Source organism: Mesocricetus auratus, unplaced genomic scaffold, assembly GCF_017639785.1.
Source record: "Mesocricetus auratus isolate SY011 unplaced genomic scaffold, BCM_Maur_2.0 Super-Scaffold_100011, whole genome shotgun sequence".
In the NCBI taxonomy this organism is placed as follows: Eukaryota; Metazoa; Chordata; class Mammalia; order Rodentia; family Cricetidae; genus Mesocricetus; species Mesocricetus auratus.
In genome coordinates this window covers 82,413,408-82,432,798 of record NW_024429195.1, presented here as the reverse complement: position 1 = coordinate 82,432,798, position 19,391 = coordinate 82,413,408, and the positions used below count along the sequence as shown (strand labels likewise).

At 47.0% G+C, this 19,391-nt stretch overlaps 2 protein-coding genes across 4 annotated transcripts in view; one reads left to right on the top strand and one right to left on the bottom strand.

The window, feature by feature from the left end:
• Positions 1 to 11,537, top strand: part of Timp3 (TIMP metallopeptidase inhibitor 3) — a 48,274-nt gene extending 36,737 nt beyond the window's left edge. Inside the window, exons 2-5 of the mRNA XM_005083804.4 lie at positions 985 to 1,067; positions 6,193 to 6,304; positions 6,825 to 6,946; positions 7,787 to 11,537. Coding sequence (XP_005083861.1) covers positions 985 to 1,067; positions 6,193 to 6,304; positions 6,825 to 6,946; positions 7,787 to 7,984 — 515 coding nt within the window. The 3' untranslated portion in view covers positions 7,985 to 11,537. The remainder of the gene's footprint in view (positions 1 to 984; positions 1,068 to 6,192; positions 6,305 to 6,824; positions 6,947 to 7,786) is intronic.
• The window catches only part of Syn3 (synapsin III), a 431,748-nt gene that overhangs the window by 268,116 nt on the left and 144,241 nt on the right, over positions 1 to 19,391 (bottom strand). For 2 of the 3 annotated variants that reach the window (XM_005083805.4, XM_013123359.3), the window contains exons 5-6: positions 16,551 to 16,707; positions 13,523 to 13,612 (exon numbers count right to left, since the gene is read on the bottom strand). In XM_005083805.4, the coding sequence (XP_005083862.1) occupies positions 13,523 to 13,612; positions 16,551 to 16,707 (247 nt within the window). Of the gene's footprint in view, positions 1 to 13,138; positions 13,613 to 16,550; positions 16,708 to 19,391 lie in introns of those variants that run through there. The other variant, XM_013123361.3, reaches the window with a different exon arrangement.

Below are 19,391 nucleotides of genomic sequence, written 5' to 3'. Positions count from 1 at the left end.
ACTCAAAAAGTGGGTTGGAGTGAGTTGTGTGTTTGCTGCATGTCTGGTGGAAGGAACTTGAGTTTGGAAAGTCAGTAGCATCTTAGAGCTGGAGAGTTTTGTTCGCAGCTCAAGACTAGTAAAAGCGCCTCCATTCTGCAGCTCCCCAGCAGCAGAGCTTCAGCCACACTGTCCCCGCAACAGCTCCTGCCTTTCACTAGTTCTCAGAATCAGGTGACCCCCCCTCACATAAACACACAGAATGACCAATTTCTGCAGGTCTGGTTTCCCCTTTCAATTCCTGGTCATTGATTGCTCTGTGGGGCTGGCTTAAGAAAACCCTGAAGACTGTTTTGGAAGGAGAGGGTGTCTTCACACAAACAGTCTAGTAGAAACAGAAGGAACAGTCTCTTAACCAATCCCTATTCATTGATGAGAAAAGCCAGACCCTGCATGACTGGAGACAACATACACTGATTGTGGGAGGAGGTTGAGAAGTAATGATTGATACTATTGCATATAACGGCTGTGCACTAGAATGCCTACTGTAGCAATCCTTCCAGTTTTGATGCCAAGGGTGACGATTCTAAGCATTTTTCTAAAGAAGGTACATCAAAGACAGGGGTATGCTTCACCTGCTTTGCCTTACCTAATTATTCCAGTTCAGACCATCTAGACTATTGGGAATCTTGTTTTAGGGATGGGAAGCCAGAATCAAAGTTTCCTATATGTCTTGGGTCACAATATCCATGGACAGAGGCATTGGGATGGGGACCACTCATTAGGCCCTTTCAGACTTAGACTTGACTGCAATTAATGCTGGACATGGTAGGCCAATCAGAGCGCTGACTTGGGGTACTGAGGGAACTGGAGTTCATGCTAGCCTCGTGGCTGTGCCAGGACATGAATTGTTCTGCTGAGATAGTAACTCAGGACGAGATGCCCTTTCCAGGAGTGGTTCAGGCCTTCCTAACCCCTTCCCTCCCTGTCTTTCTCTGTCTACAGTGATCCGAGCCAAAGTGGTGGGAAAGAAGCTGGTGAAGGAGGGGCCTTTTGGCACGCTGGTCTACACCATTAAGCAGATGAAGGTGAGTGACATCATCACTGGCCCCAGGAGGGATCTTGGGGGGTTGCCAGAAGAGTCATGGTCAAGGGAAGCCAAGTGGTTGGACCTGGAATGTGTGTTTGTTCAGTGTAGAAAACCCAGTCTCCCCCAGGGAGCTGTTGAGGCAACAGGAAGAGATGGTGGCTGGTTGCTCCTAAGCCAGGACAGGCAGGTTCATTCATAGGTCTTTGTTGGGAGGCTGAGCCTTGGAACCAGATGGCTGATAGCTTTGCTACTTGATGACTGTGAGACCTCTGTACAGTTGCTGCCCTTCTTTGGCCCGTCTAAAACCTCTAAGAGTATCATCTTGGACTGCATGAGCCTAAGAGGCCTTGTTAGCTGAGTTGTGTTGTAGCCACAGGGCCAGTGCTGTCACCAAGGCTATCTGATAGGTGTCTTTTCCTTCAGTCTTCACACTGAATAAGTACTGAGAACAGGGCCTTCTCTGTTTCCCAGCTCTGGTAGTCTTCCCACATTATAGTTCATTAGGAATATTTGCTAAGCTTACCCACACCATCAGACCACTCACCAAGCACAGGAAGGTTCTCAAGCATGCCAGGGGAGCCTGGCATCAGGAAAACACAAAAAAACCCATGCTCTGGTCCTGCTGCTACTCCAGAAGAGATCATTGGTCTTGGCCTTGTGCTTTTCCCAGGCCATATTGTTACCATCAGGTGTGGGGTTGGGCCTGACACCTCATTGTTCAAGCATTCTAACAAGGGTCTTTTCTAAGCAGGAACTGGCAGTAGCTGCTGGAAGCATGTTCTTATGTTTGTCTTGGTGGCCCTAAAGATGGGGGCTTCAGCTTGAGTAACTCAGCTGTTCCTCAACCCCTGTGCTTGTATGCACATCTCTGTGATTGTAGCCCAGGAGCCCATGAGACAGCTTCTACCTTAGGATTATAGTTATATGGAGAGAGAAGGGACATATACTGACTAGTCACAAATTCAAGCTGGGATGTGCTGAGGTCCATTTGAACTGCCTGCCTTCTTACTCATTGCTGGTCTCTGCACCCTTGGACATTAGGGGTGGGGTCCTGACATTCAATGGGGAGATCTTAGAGAATGAGAACATCCAAAGGTCTGAAAAATCATCAGAAAAGACAAGTGTTAGGCCCAGGTTGGACTGGGTAAAGGGTGACTCACCCCTGGGTCGAGCCCAGCTATCCTAGAGGCTGACCTTCAGGCCTCTTTATTCCCTCCTGAGGCCTGTGGTTAGATTCACCAATTCTGTGGGACCTGTTGCTCTGGCTTCAATTGTGGAAACACTCCCAGGCTCTTTGGTTATGTAATGTTCAAAGTCAGCCCTGGCTAGTTGCCCTTGGCTGCCTGAGCTTGGTCATGAGAGCGGCTTATGTCTCCAGACAGCTGGGAGGCCAGGAGTGGGTGGAGGTGGGAAGCCACTTTGCAACCTCTGGCAGTGGGGAAAGGGAAGCCAGAGTTCCCTCCATTGTCAGAAACGTTGAGGTTGCTGCAGAGAAATAGCTGGGGGGCAGGAATTCCTAAACTGGCTTGCCTTCCTTCCTGCCTTCAGGGCTTAGAGGCCCAGTTACCAGAGGCCTTTCTGTCAGCAGAATGTCTCTGGTTGGTGTCACACCCACAAGTGGGAGTTGTCTAGAGGCTGTTCTTGCCGTGCTTTCACCCACCGGCTTGCCAGAGCACCACTCCCAGGCTGGCTGGCTCAGACTGCTCATTGTCCTTCAGCCGGGTTCATGGTGTCAGGGTGATGAGTGTTCAATATAGCAAGCTTCCCCTTATTTCTGACTAGGTTCAGTGGGAAGTGATGCCTGATAGATACACTTAGATAAACTTTGCCCACTAAATTACAAGACAAGTACTGCAGGAGACAAAGCGGCATAGCATGTAGTATAGGAGGTTCAAAGTGAACACAGACTGATTTTTATGTCCAAGTTTTGCTGATTGGTTACTATTGGGTAACACATGCGCACATTTACATAATCACTATGAGTCTCGAGTTGAAGCATTAGGGGGACCTCTCCTCATCATGTGTGGCTCTTGCTATGCAGCCTGCAAAAGGTTTAACAGGAGATTCTTTGGAGGAGGGTAGTTTGTTTCTCAGTCGTATCTAATGTCTTTCATTAACTCTCTCTTCCAAGCTCTGTGTTATGGCCCACAGGACTGGCCAATGCCTTTGTATTTAGAGAGATCATCTGCCTGCCTGTCAGAGCAGGAAATGGCTGAGAATGGGAGTCTGTGCATTCACCCCAGGCCTCTTCAGCCTCCTCTGTGCTTAGCTTTGGGCCATTAGATGGAGAGACAAGGACATGCTTGTCACAATGAACACGACTTTATGTAGCAAGTAACACTTACTGAGCATGCACTATGCCCCAGGTAATCTGCTAAGCCGTTGTATGGACCAGCTTCATGCCAAGGGTGTGAAACAGCTGCCCAATACTTGGAAGTACTATCCCAGTCAGGACTGTATGGGAAGAAAGTGGCTAGCTCTCAGTCTTTACCATGGGGTCTTAGAGGAAAAGGAGATAACAAGGTTGGGGGGGGGGGCTGCAAGCAGACTGACTACTCATTTCTACCGACTGTTGGGGCTTCCCTCACCTGCTCACAGAAGGTCAGGTTGGATTTGCTGGTGTGTGATCTCACAGGTGACTGACTTCTGGTGTGCCACCTGCGAAGGGTGTATCTGAAGCCTTTGGAGGAAGTGAGAATCAATCCTGAGAGACTGGCACTGGTCCCTAGCAGGTTTTGTTACTGTGGATTAGTGTACCCCAGGGGGTCATACAGGGAAACCAGCAGCCCAGAAGCAGGACTGAAGGAACTTAGAGAACAGAGCTCAGGAGACCTCTGACCTCTGGGGACAGGCACACAGTCTCCCTCCCTCCCTCCCCTTGGCCATGCCTTGAGTGCACACAGGCCCATAGTGTGGGGGTAAGGGGTAAGTGAGGCTGAAAGAACATGGAGGGAGCTTACTGCAAACCCATACTTAGAGATCAGCTGCAATTCAGCTCTGGTGAAAAGGTGGAAGTTTCCAGAACTGGCCTCTGTCATTTGTGGGGCCTTATCTCCCATCGGGACCATGGGAAAGCAGTTTGTTTTGCCAGGGGCTATTGTTTGTACAGCACAGACATGCTTTCAGGCAGGCTGCAAGGGACAGCACGTGGGGGACATTATGTCCTAGTTGGTCCTGGGAGGATCCCAGGGGGACATGTGTTGGTCATGTGCTTTGCCTGTCCTGACTGGGGGCAGAAATGATCTCCTGGGCAGTTGGAATGTGCTGGGCCCTTTCCTCAGTGGCTTGTCTAACAGAATGAGCGCCAGCAGGACTTCCTCCAGCTGCAAGACCCCTGACCTTCAGTCCTCGGGAGCCACTGTCCTCCAATTCCTGAGACTCTTACGGTGCAAGACTCTTAGCTGGCCTCTGTTGGGACCTACTGTGTTGTCTGTCACACACTGCACCCACTAGGAGTTTAGTGGAAAGCACTGTGAGCAGGTACCGGGCAGGGAAGTCAGTGAAGCTTGCTCTCTGCAGGCCGTGGTGATGGGACTTCACATGGGGGGTCTTCAATGTGTTTCCTGGGCATCCAACAAGCCATCGCCCTGGTCTGACCCACTAGTCATACGCCCCCACAGAGTAATTGAACCCCAAGTTTCCTTGAAGCCCCAGGGGAGGAAAAGGGGTCAGAAGGGGTCTACTTCAATCCTTTAGGACAGTGCACTCTGTAAACAAGGAGAAGTCTCTAGACTGGGTAGGTCCAACAGACGTCTTTGTGCCCTGGGGACCACCTGCCTCTGCCACGCTTTTGCCAGTTAGAAGATGAGGACTAAATACAGCCCATCAGGCTTAGTGGGGTATTTGTGGGGTACACTGACTTGTATTAATTACCTGGATAATTAATAATTCATGCTAGGGAAACTGGGCAGACTAATAACAACCAGTCAGTCAAGATCCCTGAGTGGTAAGGATCAGGCCAGGTCTGGATGGATGGCCCTCTCCACCCTCCCTGGCTCACAGGTGACAGGACTTGTGCGACACACGTAGACGCATCCTAGAGTTGCAGAATGTGTTCAGGCTCTGTCATCGTCATAGTACTCTGAGCACATGCTGACCCACAAGAGCTGGGAACAGAAGAAGCTGCTGATCCTGAGGGAGCCCTGGTCCTAAGCTTCACAGGCTGCCAGGGGAGCTGGTGACAGATGCCCGTGGAGACCACAGACTACGGGCTGTTGCTGAGAACCAACTGTGTGACTATAGACAAGCCTCTGAGCCTATCCTGTAGAGCGGGCACCAAGGCTCCTGCCTCAGGTCCTGGGCATTCAGTGCCCAGATAGTCAGCTGTCTCCTGGCCTCACTGTCACTAACACTGGGCCCAGGTAACTCTGTACCCGAGGTTGTTCTACATATCACAGGAAGATTACCAGCACCCTTGCAATCTGTCCACTCTCCTGTCATCGTCCATGTTTCTAATGTTTCCAAGGGGCGCAGCCTTGCTTCTGGTTGAGAGCCTGATTCAGTCATGTAGATGGATTTTACATAGTCTAATCTAGTAATAATGATATGCTTATTTAAGAAGTTTTGATTTTTTTTACATTTATATATATGCAATTCATCTTGAGTAAAGGAACTCAATGCTTCCCCAGAAGCTCAGAAAAATAAAAACATAGACAATGCTTACTCTCCTCCTGTCAAGTAGAATTTACTTTAGTATCTTCATCTGAAAGATGGAGCTTTCGGTACCTTCTCTCCAGGCTCTTGTGAGGATGCTGTAAGAATGCTGCTGCGCATGCTAGCATGTCACAAACATGTCATGTGGAGACCAGCTGGCTGGCTCGCTATCCTCTTGAAACTTAAATGGAGCAACATGGAGCTTTTCATAACATCTGCTTTGAATCTGTGAAGGGACATTGCGGTTTGGGAGATATGTAGGTAGAGGAGTAGTGTAGGGCAGCTGGATGGGACATGGCTCAGGGAAAAGAATAGATGCCCTTCTCTGGTGTGCAGGGAACCCTGTGGAGATGACATAACAGCCTGCCCCCGACTGGCTGCTCAGGGGAACCAGAAACTCATACACTACACAGCAGCGTGCTGATTGGGCTTGACCCCTCCCTCATGACCATGTTTCCTTTTACCCACAGATGTACCGAGGCTTCAGTAAGATGCCCCACGTGCAGTATATCCACACGGAAGCCTCTGAGAGTCTCTGTGGCCTTAAGCTAGAGGTCAACAAATACCAGTACTTGCTGACAGGTAAGAGACACCTGGAGCACCGAGGCACTTGCTCCTTTGCTGTGGATCTGCCACAGCTGAGTCAGTGGCGTCCTGAAGGTCACAGCCGCGAGTCTCAACAAGTGAACTCTTGCTTACCCAGTGCTGGCTGTGCTGGCTGGCAGCCCTGGCTCCATCGTGCATCTGGCTGCCCTGATTTTGTGGTATCTCAGCTTTAACTCAACTAGAAAGTGGCTTCCTGGTCTACAGCACTTGACAGTCAATCTGTCTTATGTCACTGGCTTTTCTTATGTCACAGATCAATCCTTAGGCTGTCATTTTTAGTAATGGCAACATGCAAAACCCTGAGGAGTTTAAGATCTTTGAGACCTTCAGTGGAGTGCTCAGTATCTCAAGCTCCATTGTCATTTGGAAAACAAGCCAGAGTTCATGTGAAAGGTGTTGGGGAAGGTGTCACAAACTTGTCAGGTCAGTGCCTGGCCCTGGCAGTGCGGGACTCTAACAGAATATGCCTATTCCCTTGCTTTCAATCCCATGTCAGGCCGTGTCTACGAAGGCAAGATGTACACAGGATTATGCAACTTTGTGGAGAGGTGGGACCAGCTCACCCTGTCCCAGCGCAAGGGGCTCAACTACCGTTACCACCTGGGTTGCAATTGCAAGGTGAGTTCTATAGTGTCAGTCTGGAAGCTTTGGTTCCTGCTCTGCTAGGACAGACAGCCTATTGGGGGTGTTGTAGGAGTGGTAAGGAACGTGGCCCTGGGGCAAGTTAGGCAAGAAAGTGCTGAAGAATGCCTATGTTCTGTCTTCCCTGACTGGATGGTGTCAACTTGTCAGCTGCTAGGTTACAAGGGCTCTTCAGCATGCTGGCCCTCCCAGCTGTACAAGGCTATGACAGGAACAGGAGGTTTCCCTGAGGGTTCTACCAAGCTGTCCTAAGTAGGTTCACTCTGACAGCTGACTCACTTGGAATCCTTGCCCAGGTGAGCAGGCTGGCTGATCCTGCTGACATCAGCTGCTGCCCGGTCCCTTAGTCACTCTCTGCCCTCATCCTCAGAATAATCTCATGTCCTCTTAATTACTTCATTGTACAGGTAAGGGATGACGGCACAGAGATCTTCGCTATGTGATTCTGGGTTATGGAGCTTGCTAAGTCTCTTCCACCCCAGGGCTACTGAACTCTAAAACGCATGCTGCTTTTCTTATCATTTCCGACAGCAGTGCTAGTCTTCGCTTCCTGCATCTAATCTGGGACTCCAGACTGTATGACCTGGAGCAGGCTGAGCAACCTTCCTGAGCCTCTTTACTTATAGAAGGGAGTTAGAACTGGACCACAAGTTTAGCGGCGCTCGGTCTAGTACCCAGTAGATGCTCAGTGAGTGGCATGAGCTAGTAGCTAGTGTAACTACACTGTCAGCAACATGGAGCAGGGGCCCCAGGTTTGAATCCAGGCTGAACCTGCCATGGTGCAGCCCCATAACTGTGGCTTGTGTGTTACTGCAGATCAAGTCCTGCTACTACTTGCCTTGCTTTGTGACCTCCAAGAACGAGTGTCTCTGGACCGACATGCTCTCCAATTTTGGCTACCCTGGCTATCAGTCCAAACACTATGCCTGCATCCGGCAGAAGGGTGGCTACTGCAGCTGGTACCGAGGATGGGCCCCTCCAGACAAGAGCATCAGCAACGCCACAGACCCCTGAACTCAGACCCACCCCACCTCATCTCCTTCCCATCCCACTGAGCCTCCCGGACACTAACTCTTCCCAGATGATGACAATGAAATTAGTGCCTGTTTTCTTGCAAATTTAGCACTGGGGACACTTAAAAGTCTCTGCTGTTTATGGAGTTGATTTGAAAATACCTTCCTGGCCCTGCCCCTATCCCTTCTTTTTTGGTTTTGACATCACCCCTTTGTAACTGGGAATCCCTGATGCCAAGTCAGAGAGAATGAGGCATGTATACACCTCTTCTTCATGATATATAATCTATATTTTTTTAGGAAAACAAAAATTGAAAAATCTATCCCATTTGGGCATTTCATAGCTACTCCTCTTTCTTCCTCTCTTCACCACATCCTAGACCTACTTCCAGTTACTCATCTTCATCCTGGTCCACAAAGAACATAGAGAAGGAGGTTGGTAGAAGTCCAACTTTTTCCAAATCAGTCAAGAGCAGACAGATGCCAGATATTCAGAAGACCTTATGCACAGAGGATAGACAACTGTGTATCTGGGTCAGATGGTCTGTCTGTGTCTGCATGTCAGAGTGAGGGAGGGAAAGGGTAAACTGCAGGGGTAGGTCTGAGGTGACACACAATTCCCCAGCTCAGTGATACTTGGGTTGACTAGATGTTTCAGATTCTGCAGCAAGCACCCATGTCAGAGTAACAGAACTTGCTGCATTGGTGAAGACGTAAACATCTGCCTGAGTTCAGCAGACAACCTGTCTGCTTGTACAAAAACTCAGGCAAAGGGTTGCAATGAACATCTTTCCCTCTTGCCTCCCATGAGACATTCTCCTGGGGATTCTTGGGGAAGTTTGGTTTGAAGCTTGCCGATATGTAAGCTGGAGAAATACACACCAGACACTAGCCACAGATATAGTCAAGTAGATTTGGGTAGAGAATACTATCTCCAAAGTAGTGTTTAGCTCATCTAGGGGAATGTGTTTATATATACATTTTCATACACCCACAGGGGGATTATGAGCTAATTTTTATAGGACACAGAATTCTATTCAATGCTGTTAAATATGCAAATGGTTTAATCTCTTTCCTTTTGTTGTTTGACGGGAAATTGTGACATTCCAAGTTGACATTTTTTTCATTTGAATTAAACATTTGAAACTCCGAAAGCCCTCAGCACCCTCTTGTCCCTATAACTGGGATCATCTGACCTCTCACCTCCTTTCTTCCTTCTGCCTTGTGTCCCCGTGGCCTTTACTTCATTGCCTTACTGGCCAGCTGGTGGCAGGTGAGTGTGAGTGTAGGTTAGGGGCCTTCACACGAGAGGGACAGTTGCACAGCATCCTGCTCTGTGGAGTGCCTCCTCTCCTGCATCTGGGGCAGATCTTCCCCAGCTCAGCAGTGGGTGAACACTACCTCCTTAGGTGGTCACCTCACAGAATAAACATGGTTGGTCGCCGAGAGAGCCAGGCTCTGCTGTCAACATGTAGACTTTTTGTTGTGTTGTATTTTTGTTTTTAAAATAAAACTATAATATAAATTTTCCTATTAAATAAGATTATTTTAAGTTTTAGTGTCAAAAATGCATTGCCAATAGTAGGTGATAATGTGTATTTTACAGACTTTGAGGTGGTAAGGTGGTGACATTTAACATAATTACTCTCTGTCTCTTTAGATTATGGGTATATATCCTCTATTAGTATCATATCTTCAGTTCATTCCACTTTAGGAAACATAGTTAGCAATTATAAGTAGAAAGAGAGAGAGAAAAGTCAACATGTTCCTCTAGTGTCTGCCCCCAATGCCACCCCACATACACCATGCTTTGGCCTGGTGTTTGATGGAACAGCAGAGCAGGAATGCAGTTCGGGCAATGGGTGTCAAGTTTCCTCTTGGTTGATTTCATTCCCCCATGCTCACAGGGGACAGAGGGCACTGCCCTTTCCACACGTGGAGAAGGAGCTAAGGTCAGAGAGCCAGTGGTTCTTGGGTGTCTTACTGTTGGGGTTCTTTATTCAGAGTCTCCTAACACGGATCTCTGGATCTACCCTGCTCAAGTGCCATCCCATATGTCACCCCAGTGTCTCTTCTAAGTGGTCTTTAGCCATTCTCAATGTATAATCACCTCACTCCTAGAGGGAGAGACAAGGTGAGGCCTGAGGGTGAGGTACCTGAAGTTAACCTGAAAATAAAATCAGCTGGCAGAACCATGGTCCCGTGTTATTAAGGCCCTGGCGAGAAGTCCTGGGCAAGGAGGGGGTCTTCTGGAAAAATCATGTCACCAGAGGGCAGTTTCTGAGCTTTCTATAAGCTATAGCTTTGTTTATTTCACCTGTTCACTTATTGTATAATTTAAAATCATTTATGTAGCTGAGACACTTTGATATTTCAATCATATCAAGAATGTTTTATTTTGCTAAATCATGTGCCATGTGTAGGCTGTCCTGTGTACACTGTGTCTAAGAGAAGAAAGAAAGAGAGAAACCCACATGTCATTTTCCTGATTCAAATTCTAGAGCAGAATGGAGGGTAAAGCACTGGGTACTCAAGCACTCAGCTATACTGGAGTTCAAGGAAATAAAGGCACTAGAAACAGCCTCCCCGACCTCCTCCCCATGGAATAAAGGCACTAGAAACAGCCTCCCCGACCTCCTCCCCACGGAATCCCAAAGGTGGGGAGGAGAAGAAGAAAAAAAAAAACCAAAACAAAAACAAAGTACACTCTTGTCCTGTATTTCCTATCCCTGGGCCATCTTCCACCCACTTCCCAAGATCTTTCTCCTACTCAACCAGGAAGCTATGGCTTCTGCAAAGTCTGGGGCCATGGCAACTGTGACTCCAAGCTCTCTTTGTCTCATCCAGGCATCTTTTCTGCCTCCCAGCCAAGGAATTCCTATGCACAGGCTCTTGCTCCCCAGACTCACATCTGCTACAGCCCTGGCAAGGAGCTAAGGGAAACCCTAGTGCCTACCTTCTTCAGTCCTAGCCCTGCCACACAAACACTGTTTCGTGCTGTACTTCTTAAACAATGAAGGCTAAGCGATGACTTTTGGGGATAGATCGGTCTGGAAGATAGTGTGGGTGCACTTGCCTCATGCCAAGGTGGCATACAGCTGGCATCCCAGCTACTGAAAGTTAAAAGCATCACTCTAGTATCTGTATTGGAGAGAAACGATATATACATAATTACAGAAGCACAGTGAAACGGAGAAGGCAGGAGAGACCATCTCCACAGGTCCAAGTTGGCTGTCTGGATTTAGGAGGAGAGGACCTAAGAAAACGACCATGCTCTGAGGACAGGGTACCTTAGATTCTCTATGACTACTTTTCCTCTAGCCAGTTGTCTGTGCTGAAGCCCAGTAATGATGAAGAGACACCAACCAGAGAAAACCCTGTCTAGAAGGAATGTATTTGTTGCTAAATTTTGTAGCACTGTTTACAGTTTTCCTCCATGTTATTTATGAATTTTATATTCCGTGAATGTATATTGTCTTGTAATGTTGCATAATGTTCACTTTTTATAGTGTGTCCTTTATTCTAAACAGTAAAGTGGTTTTATTTCTATCACACACTTGCTGTCTCTTGTGTCCTGTCTTAGGGGATTATAAAGGTCTCAGAGAGGGTCTTGCAAGCAGATGCTGCCTGTCCTCCACACTCCTGCACACAGCCTCCTTCTACCCGTGTCTACATTTAGGGCCACCTTGACTAAGACTTTTATTTTGCAACAGATTCCAGGAGAGTATACTTAGCCCCATATGGCTGCTAAGCCAGCACTAACTTTACTTCTCCATTGTACTGGCAGGATCCCCCCAGACCAGTGTTTAAGAGACCTCAGTCTAATCACTGTCTCCAGCCTAACTCATGTTTTTCCCTAAGAGTTCCATGGTCTGAGTGGGAATGGAAGCTTGCGGGCAGGCATACTCGATGCCAGCGGTCTTACTGAAATCCTGAGTGAAGCTCCTTGAGAAGGCCAGGGATTCCTGAGGACCTAGAACAACTGGTGAGCTCCTCCCAGCACTCAATGAGCTACTCTGCACTCCATACCACACTTAACTATGAGCCCTCCTTTTCCAGTGCTCCAGGCCATGGCCTTTACCCCTGTTTGAAAGGTTCTCCACTCTGAGCACCCACCATATGCCAGACACAGAATTAAGCATAACACGTGCACAGACCCTTATCACCCTGCTATGGTTCTACCACTCTGAGATTACATTCTCATCTAAAATCTTGTCAGTAGAATGGTCAGCAATTAGTAATTAGCTGCTTTGAAGGCAACCCTGAAATTTTTTAGTTAGTTTATACAGGTTCAGGGTTATACAGACTTGTCACTGTAGTGACCAAACACCAGAAAGAAATATATCACGTGGGGAGGCTTGATTTTGTGTTGGTTCCGGATTTCAGAGGCTTTGTTTCACTGTACCCAGCAGCTTTCATCATGGTAGACTGAAATAAAGGACAATCCCTAAGCCCCAGCCTCCCTCCATTTCCTTTAACCCCATTTTGGCCCCCAGCTTCATAGATGGCATGCTACCCACATTCCAAGTTGGTCTTTCCTGGCTCAGTTAATCCCTGACAGACACCTAGAAAGTTCATTACTAACTTGGGTTCTTTTCATTCCAGTCAAACTGATAATTCAGATTTACCATTACACCTACTCAGACCAACTGACAACCTGGTAGATACAGTAGACAGACAACCAATGAGAGCCTCAGACATCCTGGATTTTGTGACCAATGGGTAGATACAGCAGATAGGTAACTAATGAGGGTCCAACTGACTAGGTTGCTCCCACTGAAGCCCTGGGCCTACCTGGCAGTGTCTTGAAGTAAGCCTGTCTAACTCAGCAGCCAGAGCCTGAAATCTAAGCAGATCACTGTCCCTAGCTGGGATGAGAATACATTACTCTTGCTCCCTAAGTCCTTATTCCCTGCAAGGCCAAGTACACTGACCATGTACCAATCACATAAGCAGGCATAATGGAGCCTGGTTCCAGCAGCTCAAACTCTTCTACCAAAATTCTAACCATGGACATTCGCCTTAAACCTTCCGAATAGTCAGAAAGCCCCATACTGCCACCTGGGTTCTAGTAAACTCCCAGAGGTAACACAGATGTGCTTCAAAGAAAGGAAATTGAACAACAAGCAAACTGCTTTTTAATAACCACCACAAATAAAATTCCACAGCTTTTATTAAAATTCCCATGGAAACCAGGTCCCAGGAAAAGTGTACTGAAGGTCACATTTTACAATAAAAATAGTTTTGCCCTTTATACTCAGCCTCTGGTTCCATGGCAGCTTAGGATGTCCCTTGATGTGTTTCACAGAGTGCCAAGTACGTTTGTCACTTGCCCTATTGCCTGAAATTCTTCTGGGGAAGTTGAACCTTCCCCAAGGAACACTAGACATTCCCACAAACACAGGACATGAAGGCTTATGTGTTTAGTTCAGGTAACCAGGAAGCAAGCTGTGAGCTGCCGAGAGAGACTCAGGAGACAGAAACGTAAGGTCAGGTCGTCCCGCGTCATGAAGATAAGCAAAGCTAAAATGGCACTCACCATTGGCTTGTGGTTCGGGAAAAATGTTTGCTCCACCAGTGGAAACTTCTCAGGACCCAAAGAATGGAAGATCTTAATGAGCTGAGAAAACTGGGAGAGAAAAGGAGAGCTCATTAGCCAGTCAGGGTTTCCCCACGAGGGTCCCAGCACCCACTTGATTCTGGCCTTCAAGCATCTGTCCTGTGTTCACTTCTAGAAGCTGTTTCTCACCACCAGGATAAAAAGCCAACTTCCTTGGCTGGGTATCATCTTCTCTTTTACCCTTTGTGCCTGCCCGTGATCCAGAAGGTAGGCAGGTCACTGACTTCAGTTCAACTACATTTTACGAGCACTCAACTGCATTCTCAGCCGTTTCACACAAGGTCCTTGCCCCCAGTACAACCTGCTGGGGGCGCTGCCATCCTTCTGCCTGCAATGTCTGTATTTCTAGGACAGCACTGTAGGCACTTCATGACATTCACTCTAAGACCAGACTCTCATTCAAATTCTTACTGTTATAGCTATGAGACCTGGAGGGGGAGTTCAGAAACCTGTTTCCTAATTTGCAAATGGAGAAGGTACAAAAGTCTTACTCGCTGGATTGCGAGGACACTACTGCCTAATTCATGGTAGTAGGTAGTGAGTAATATTTCTTCTGCTTTTACAACTATACATTGCAAACACTCAGATGGTCCCTGCTGTACAACACATCTCTTCACTTCTTAATGGAACCTTAGAGTAGCTTGTGCTTCCAGAGTAAGGGTCAGATCCAATGACTGTGCAGTGCTCACGTGGTGCCTGGAATTGTGCATGATTAGGGCAACACTCCAAGCCTGCTGGGCCAGGCCTATGGGAAGACAGGCAAAGCTATGGGAAGCATGGGGAATTTGTGACAAAGAGGAGGGTGGGGGTCATCAGGAAGGCTCCTCAAACCTATGCCATAAGAAGAAGAAGGGTACTCTGTGTATTCAAGGAGACCACTGTTTCTGAAGGCCTTCAATGGCTTGCACGGCTGTGGCCTCAGGTGCAGGGGTATGGTCAGGAAGCAGGCAAAGAGTCCATTATGGTCATCACGAGCTTTAAAAGGCTGGACCAAGGGTCTTATTCACTCAGAAGGCAAAGGAGAGTTGGAACCAGAACAACTTCGACTCTGCAAACATAGGTACCTCGTGGTTAGAAGAGCCACATTTTATGCCAGGAAAATGCCAATATCTTGGACATAGAAATAAGGATGCTGGGGAAATCCCTGCTCTATACTGGGTTCCTGTGCACTCTTGGGGAATATCCCACACACGTAGCACAGAACTGAGTCATTCTAAAAGGCCTGGAGAACCGTTTTGGGGTGTCCCTCATTTTACAGATAAGGAAGCTGGATTTCAGAGCGGGAATGTGACTCCGTTGCTCCACTGGTGGGTTTTGGAGAAGAACTACAGTTCTTACTGCCAACTATCTGGGTTTCAGATTCATTTGTGCAGTGGATGTAGGTTAGCACATAACATAGTGAATGCTAATGAAGTTGCTGCTGTCAAAATTATGGACTGTTTCCTTCTCGTGGCACTCAAATCTTAGGTTCCATGAGTCAAAACCTTTAGATATGACATAAAGAGACCAGAGCTAGGATGGCAGTAGCCAAGACCAGCCACATCTACGTATTAACCCAAGCAGTCATTCAACAAATACTGAGAGCCATCCCAGCCCAGACATAGTCCATGTATAAGAGGCAAAAATTGTTGCCACCATTTATTTAGGGTATACTGTGTACTGGCCACCATTATAAAAACTTTACATGCTCCCACTGGAAATCAGAAAAACCCTATTATTACCATCCTTTTCTAAATAAGGACACCGAAAGAGGGGGGAGAGGGAGGAAAGGGGAGGGGGGTTAATGAAATTGCTCCAGGGTACACGTAAGTGGAGAAACTTGGCCTTGGTCAATCAAGCTCCAGTGCCCAGACTCTAATCAGTGTTCTTCACTCACAGGTGATGACAGACAGGTAACCAAACAGGGTGTGCCAGAGAGATGAGACATTTCGGAGCATTTTCCCCACACCTCTGAGCCTCCTTCGTTTTTCCCATAGGTACATACCATGGGACAGGTGACACAGTTGTTATATTTGTTAATAGACTGTTTCACTAGAATGGGGCAGGTACTCCGGTGCCATAACTATGTATGTGTGTGGCTACATTGCTTGTATTAAGGGAAATAAATGATAGATAAAGGAATGGGGTCCTTTAGGTGCAGCCCCATGGTGGGATAACAAAGTGGAGGTAGGGACAGAGAGTGTTGGAGAGAATAGAGGAGGGCTAGAATTTTAGGAAGATCCTTTGTTTTTGGATAACACTTGAATGGAAACTTAAGTAAACCAATTGAACCTAGTGATTCAGTGGGGAGAAAGCAATGTGAGAGCTGGAGAAAGAGGGCTTTGTCTGGGTTTACCGTTCACTAGTCCTAAAATCCCAGAGTTCTGACACTAAGCCTTCCCTGTAGGACAGATGAATGATGCCATCTTCTACTACAGTGATAGCATGGGCATCTGCAACAATTTTCTAGTATTCAATAAGTGTTTGATAACATCGAAGAGCATCAATAAGAAACTTATAATAGGATGTTAAAAACAACAAGATACATTTGTTTGTTTGTTTGAGTCAGGGCCTTCCATAGCCTGGGCTGGCCTAGAACTCTTACTACATAGCCAAGGATGACCTTGTCCGATCCTCCTGCCTCCATCTCCTTAGTGCTGGGAGTAGAGATATGCACCACCACATCTGGTTTACGTAACACTGGAGATTGAGTCCAGCACTCTAGCAACTGAGCTAAAGCACCAGCAAGACTAATATGACTATAAAACGATCCTGTATCATAATGTGTTATACATAATATTTTCAGGCTACAATTCCCAGAAGAGACCTGGGGTCAAGTTGCTTGTTCAGTTTCTTAAATTAGATTCTTCTTCTTGCTGAGGCTCTGAACAGTGAATGGACCCATTTCCAGGCTGGGAGACCACCTCATGCTTCCCTGTTTCCCCCATTAAGGCTGTCTGTCACCTACCACCCAGGGCTTGCTGCAGAAGTTGTATACGGAGTAGAGAGAGTTGACAGCAGGAAGCCCTCCATACTGAAGGCCGATGACTAGGCTGCGGTAGTCCTCAGCCAGGGCCATACTGTAGGCATGCTGTCGGACCAGGATGAAGTCTGGTTTGAAGGACCTGTCAAGAAAGGAAGCAACAGCTGTATTACCACATGCAGTATAACCAAGGCTTGCTGCATAGCCCTGACCCTACATGGTTGCTACCCATAGGAGCTCTTAGCTAAGAGGGCAGGGTAGGGGAGAATGGAGAGCGCTAGGTATAACTCACAGTTACTCAACTACAAACCAAATGAATTGAAAAGAACAGATACTTTCTTGTGTTTAGATTCTAGGCTGTTTCCCAGATTCCTATTTTATTTACAATGAGGGAAAACATGTCTGAAATAAGTGAGCAATGGAATAACTTTTGCTAGGCTCTGAGCAACACAAAGAATACATGTAGTCCCTTGGGTATTGGATGCTCTCAGCTCCCATTTCCCAGAGGTACATCCTAACACCCAGGAAGATTCGTAATTGCTCAAAGTGACATGTGGTAGGGGTTCGGTTGACAGTTGTCAACTGACTGATAGCTGGACTTCTTCCTTATAGATTTCCAATCAAGCTGGTCTTGTGTCTTCCAAGTAGCAACCCCTAGAAAGAGGCAATGACCAAGTGCGCATGGTTCCCTTCTGGGCCCTCCGGATACAAGGTCCCGATGAATGCCTCTCAGTGGAGTAGGGGAGGGTTTGGATGTGTCCCGCCCACATACACTTTACATCTGGGAAGATTTGCAACTCTGAAAAAGTATCTCCCCAAACCACAAAGCTGGTAAGCAGGAGGGTTGCCTTGGACTTGACATTGGTTTAAGCCCTTATGCTTTTTGCCCCATACCCTGGCTGCTGGCAGATGTACAGTGCTTTATCCACACTGTCAAAAGTCAACTTATTTCTGTGCTCCTTACTTCTAAGACACATGAGAAAACCAGCCTCCCAGTGCACAGAGGGTAGACACTCAACACGGCACCGCCCATCTGTCTGTCTCATCTTTGACTTCATAAAAACTCTCTCATTAAAATAATTCGAATATAAGCTAAAATAGCTCAGAGGTAAGGACATGCTCCTACTGAGGACAGACAGAAAGAATGTGGGCAGCGCAGATGTGTCTCAGGTAACATTAACCTTGGTTATGGACAGATTCTCAGGCGTCTGACAATTCCAGGTTAGGTGTGTGAAGGGTAGGTGGAGATGCCTGTGACCGTCACTTCCCCCTCCTGTCAAAACAAAGGCAAGGTCTTCTAAGTGCCAAGTCATCTCCACAGGCCACTTAGACCAGACTGTGGTGTGGCTTCAGGAGTCTTACTCACAATGTGTTTATGGGAATAGTCAGTGTTAGTGTAGGAAAGTTAAAGTTAGAATCTTGGAGTGCTGGTGAGATGGTGCAGCGGTTAAGAGCACTAGACACTCTTCCAGAGGACCTGGGTTCAAGTCCTAGAAACCACATGGCAGTTCGCAACTGTCTGCTACTCTAGTTCCAGGGAACTCTGGCACCCTCCCACAGACATACATGGAAGCAAAATACAAATGCACATTTAAAAAAAGGAAACTTGGGATGAGAGCAACTGAGATGGAGGAATGGAGGAGGGATCTGATGGCAATTAGAAGCACTTGCAAGAGAACCATTTTCTACTTTTATATGATTTACTAAAACAGCCACGGAATGTAGAAAGAAGTAAACAAAATGCAGAGAAAATTCCTAACAATCTTTATATACACATTTTGATCCAACTATGTAGTTTACTATATACAGCATGTATTCATACACATAATTGATTTCATGCTTTCTGTCAGTTACAATTCTGGAATTTTCTACATAATGCAATAACATGAATAGTTCCTCTATGACCAAAGTACTTTTAAAAACAAATTCCTCTCCTTTTCCTTCCTTTCTCCCCTGCTGTTTTCTCTTCCTTTCCCCCCTCTCCTCCACAGCCCTCTGTCCCTGTCCTCACTCCTTTCCTTTTCCCTTTCACCCTCCTTTTCTCCTGTCCCCCTTTCTTCCCATCCTTCCTTACTGCTGGGAACCGTACTCAGGGCCTAGGCAAGCTGTCTGTTTTCTTCCTTTGGTAATTCTGCTACACTGACGCCGATGGACAACCTCCCCCTCAACCCCTTTCAGGGCTCATTTTCCCTGTTTCCCTCTCCCACAGCTTTGCCAGCCCCGTAGGACGCTCGCTGTTCTTTGTGGTACATAAGTGCAGGGTCTTGCACACGCTCTACTGCGCTATAACCCATCCATTTAATTCATTTGTTTATTTTTGAGACACAGTCTCATTAAGTTTCCCAGGCTAGTCTTAAACTCCCTCTGGTAGTCTAGGCTTGTTTTTACTTGTATTTTTGCCTTAGTATCTCCAGCAGCTGGGGTTACAGGCCTTGTAACACTTCAGTTACAAGAGTTTCAATTTGATGAATGACATCTCCCAAAAGATACCCTGTATCTCTCTGCTTGATTTTGAATTTTTAAAAAATGAATCATTTGCTTTGACTTTCTTATATGACACAATATCTCTCCATTTTAAAGGCCGTGGCTCTACCCCTGCTCCTCCATAAGGCCTCTGTATTGAGGACACTGCCTTTTCCTTATCAGATGTGGCAATATGTTTTCTTTTACTAGGCGCATCTTTTCAAAAGGCACATAAATGTGCTTGTCTCATACTTCCTCTTGTCTAGTTTGTCTCCTTTTGCCTTTTGCCCTCTGTCTGTGTTTTGCTGCTTATAGTCCAGACAGTTAGGCAGAACCCCTTCCTGACAGGTTGGTCTCCAGTGT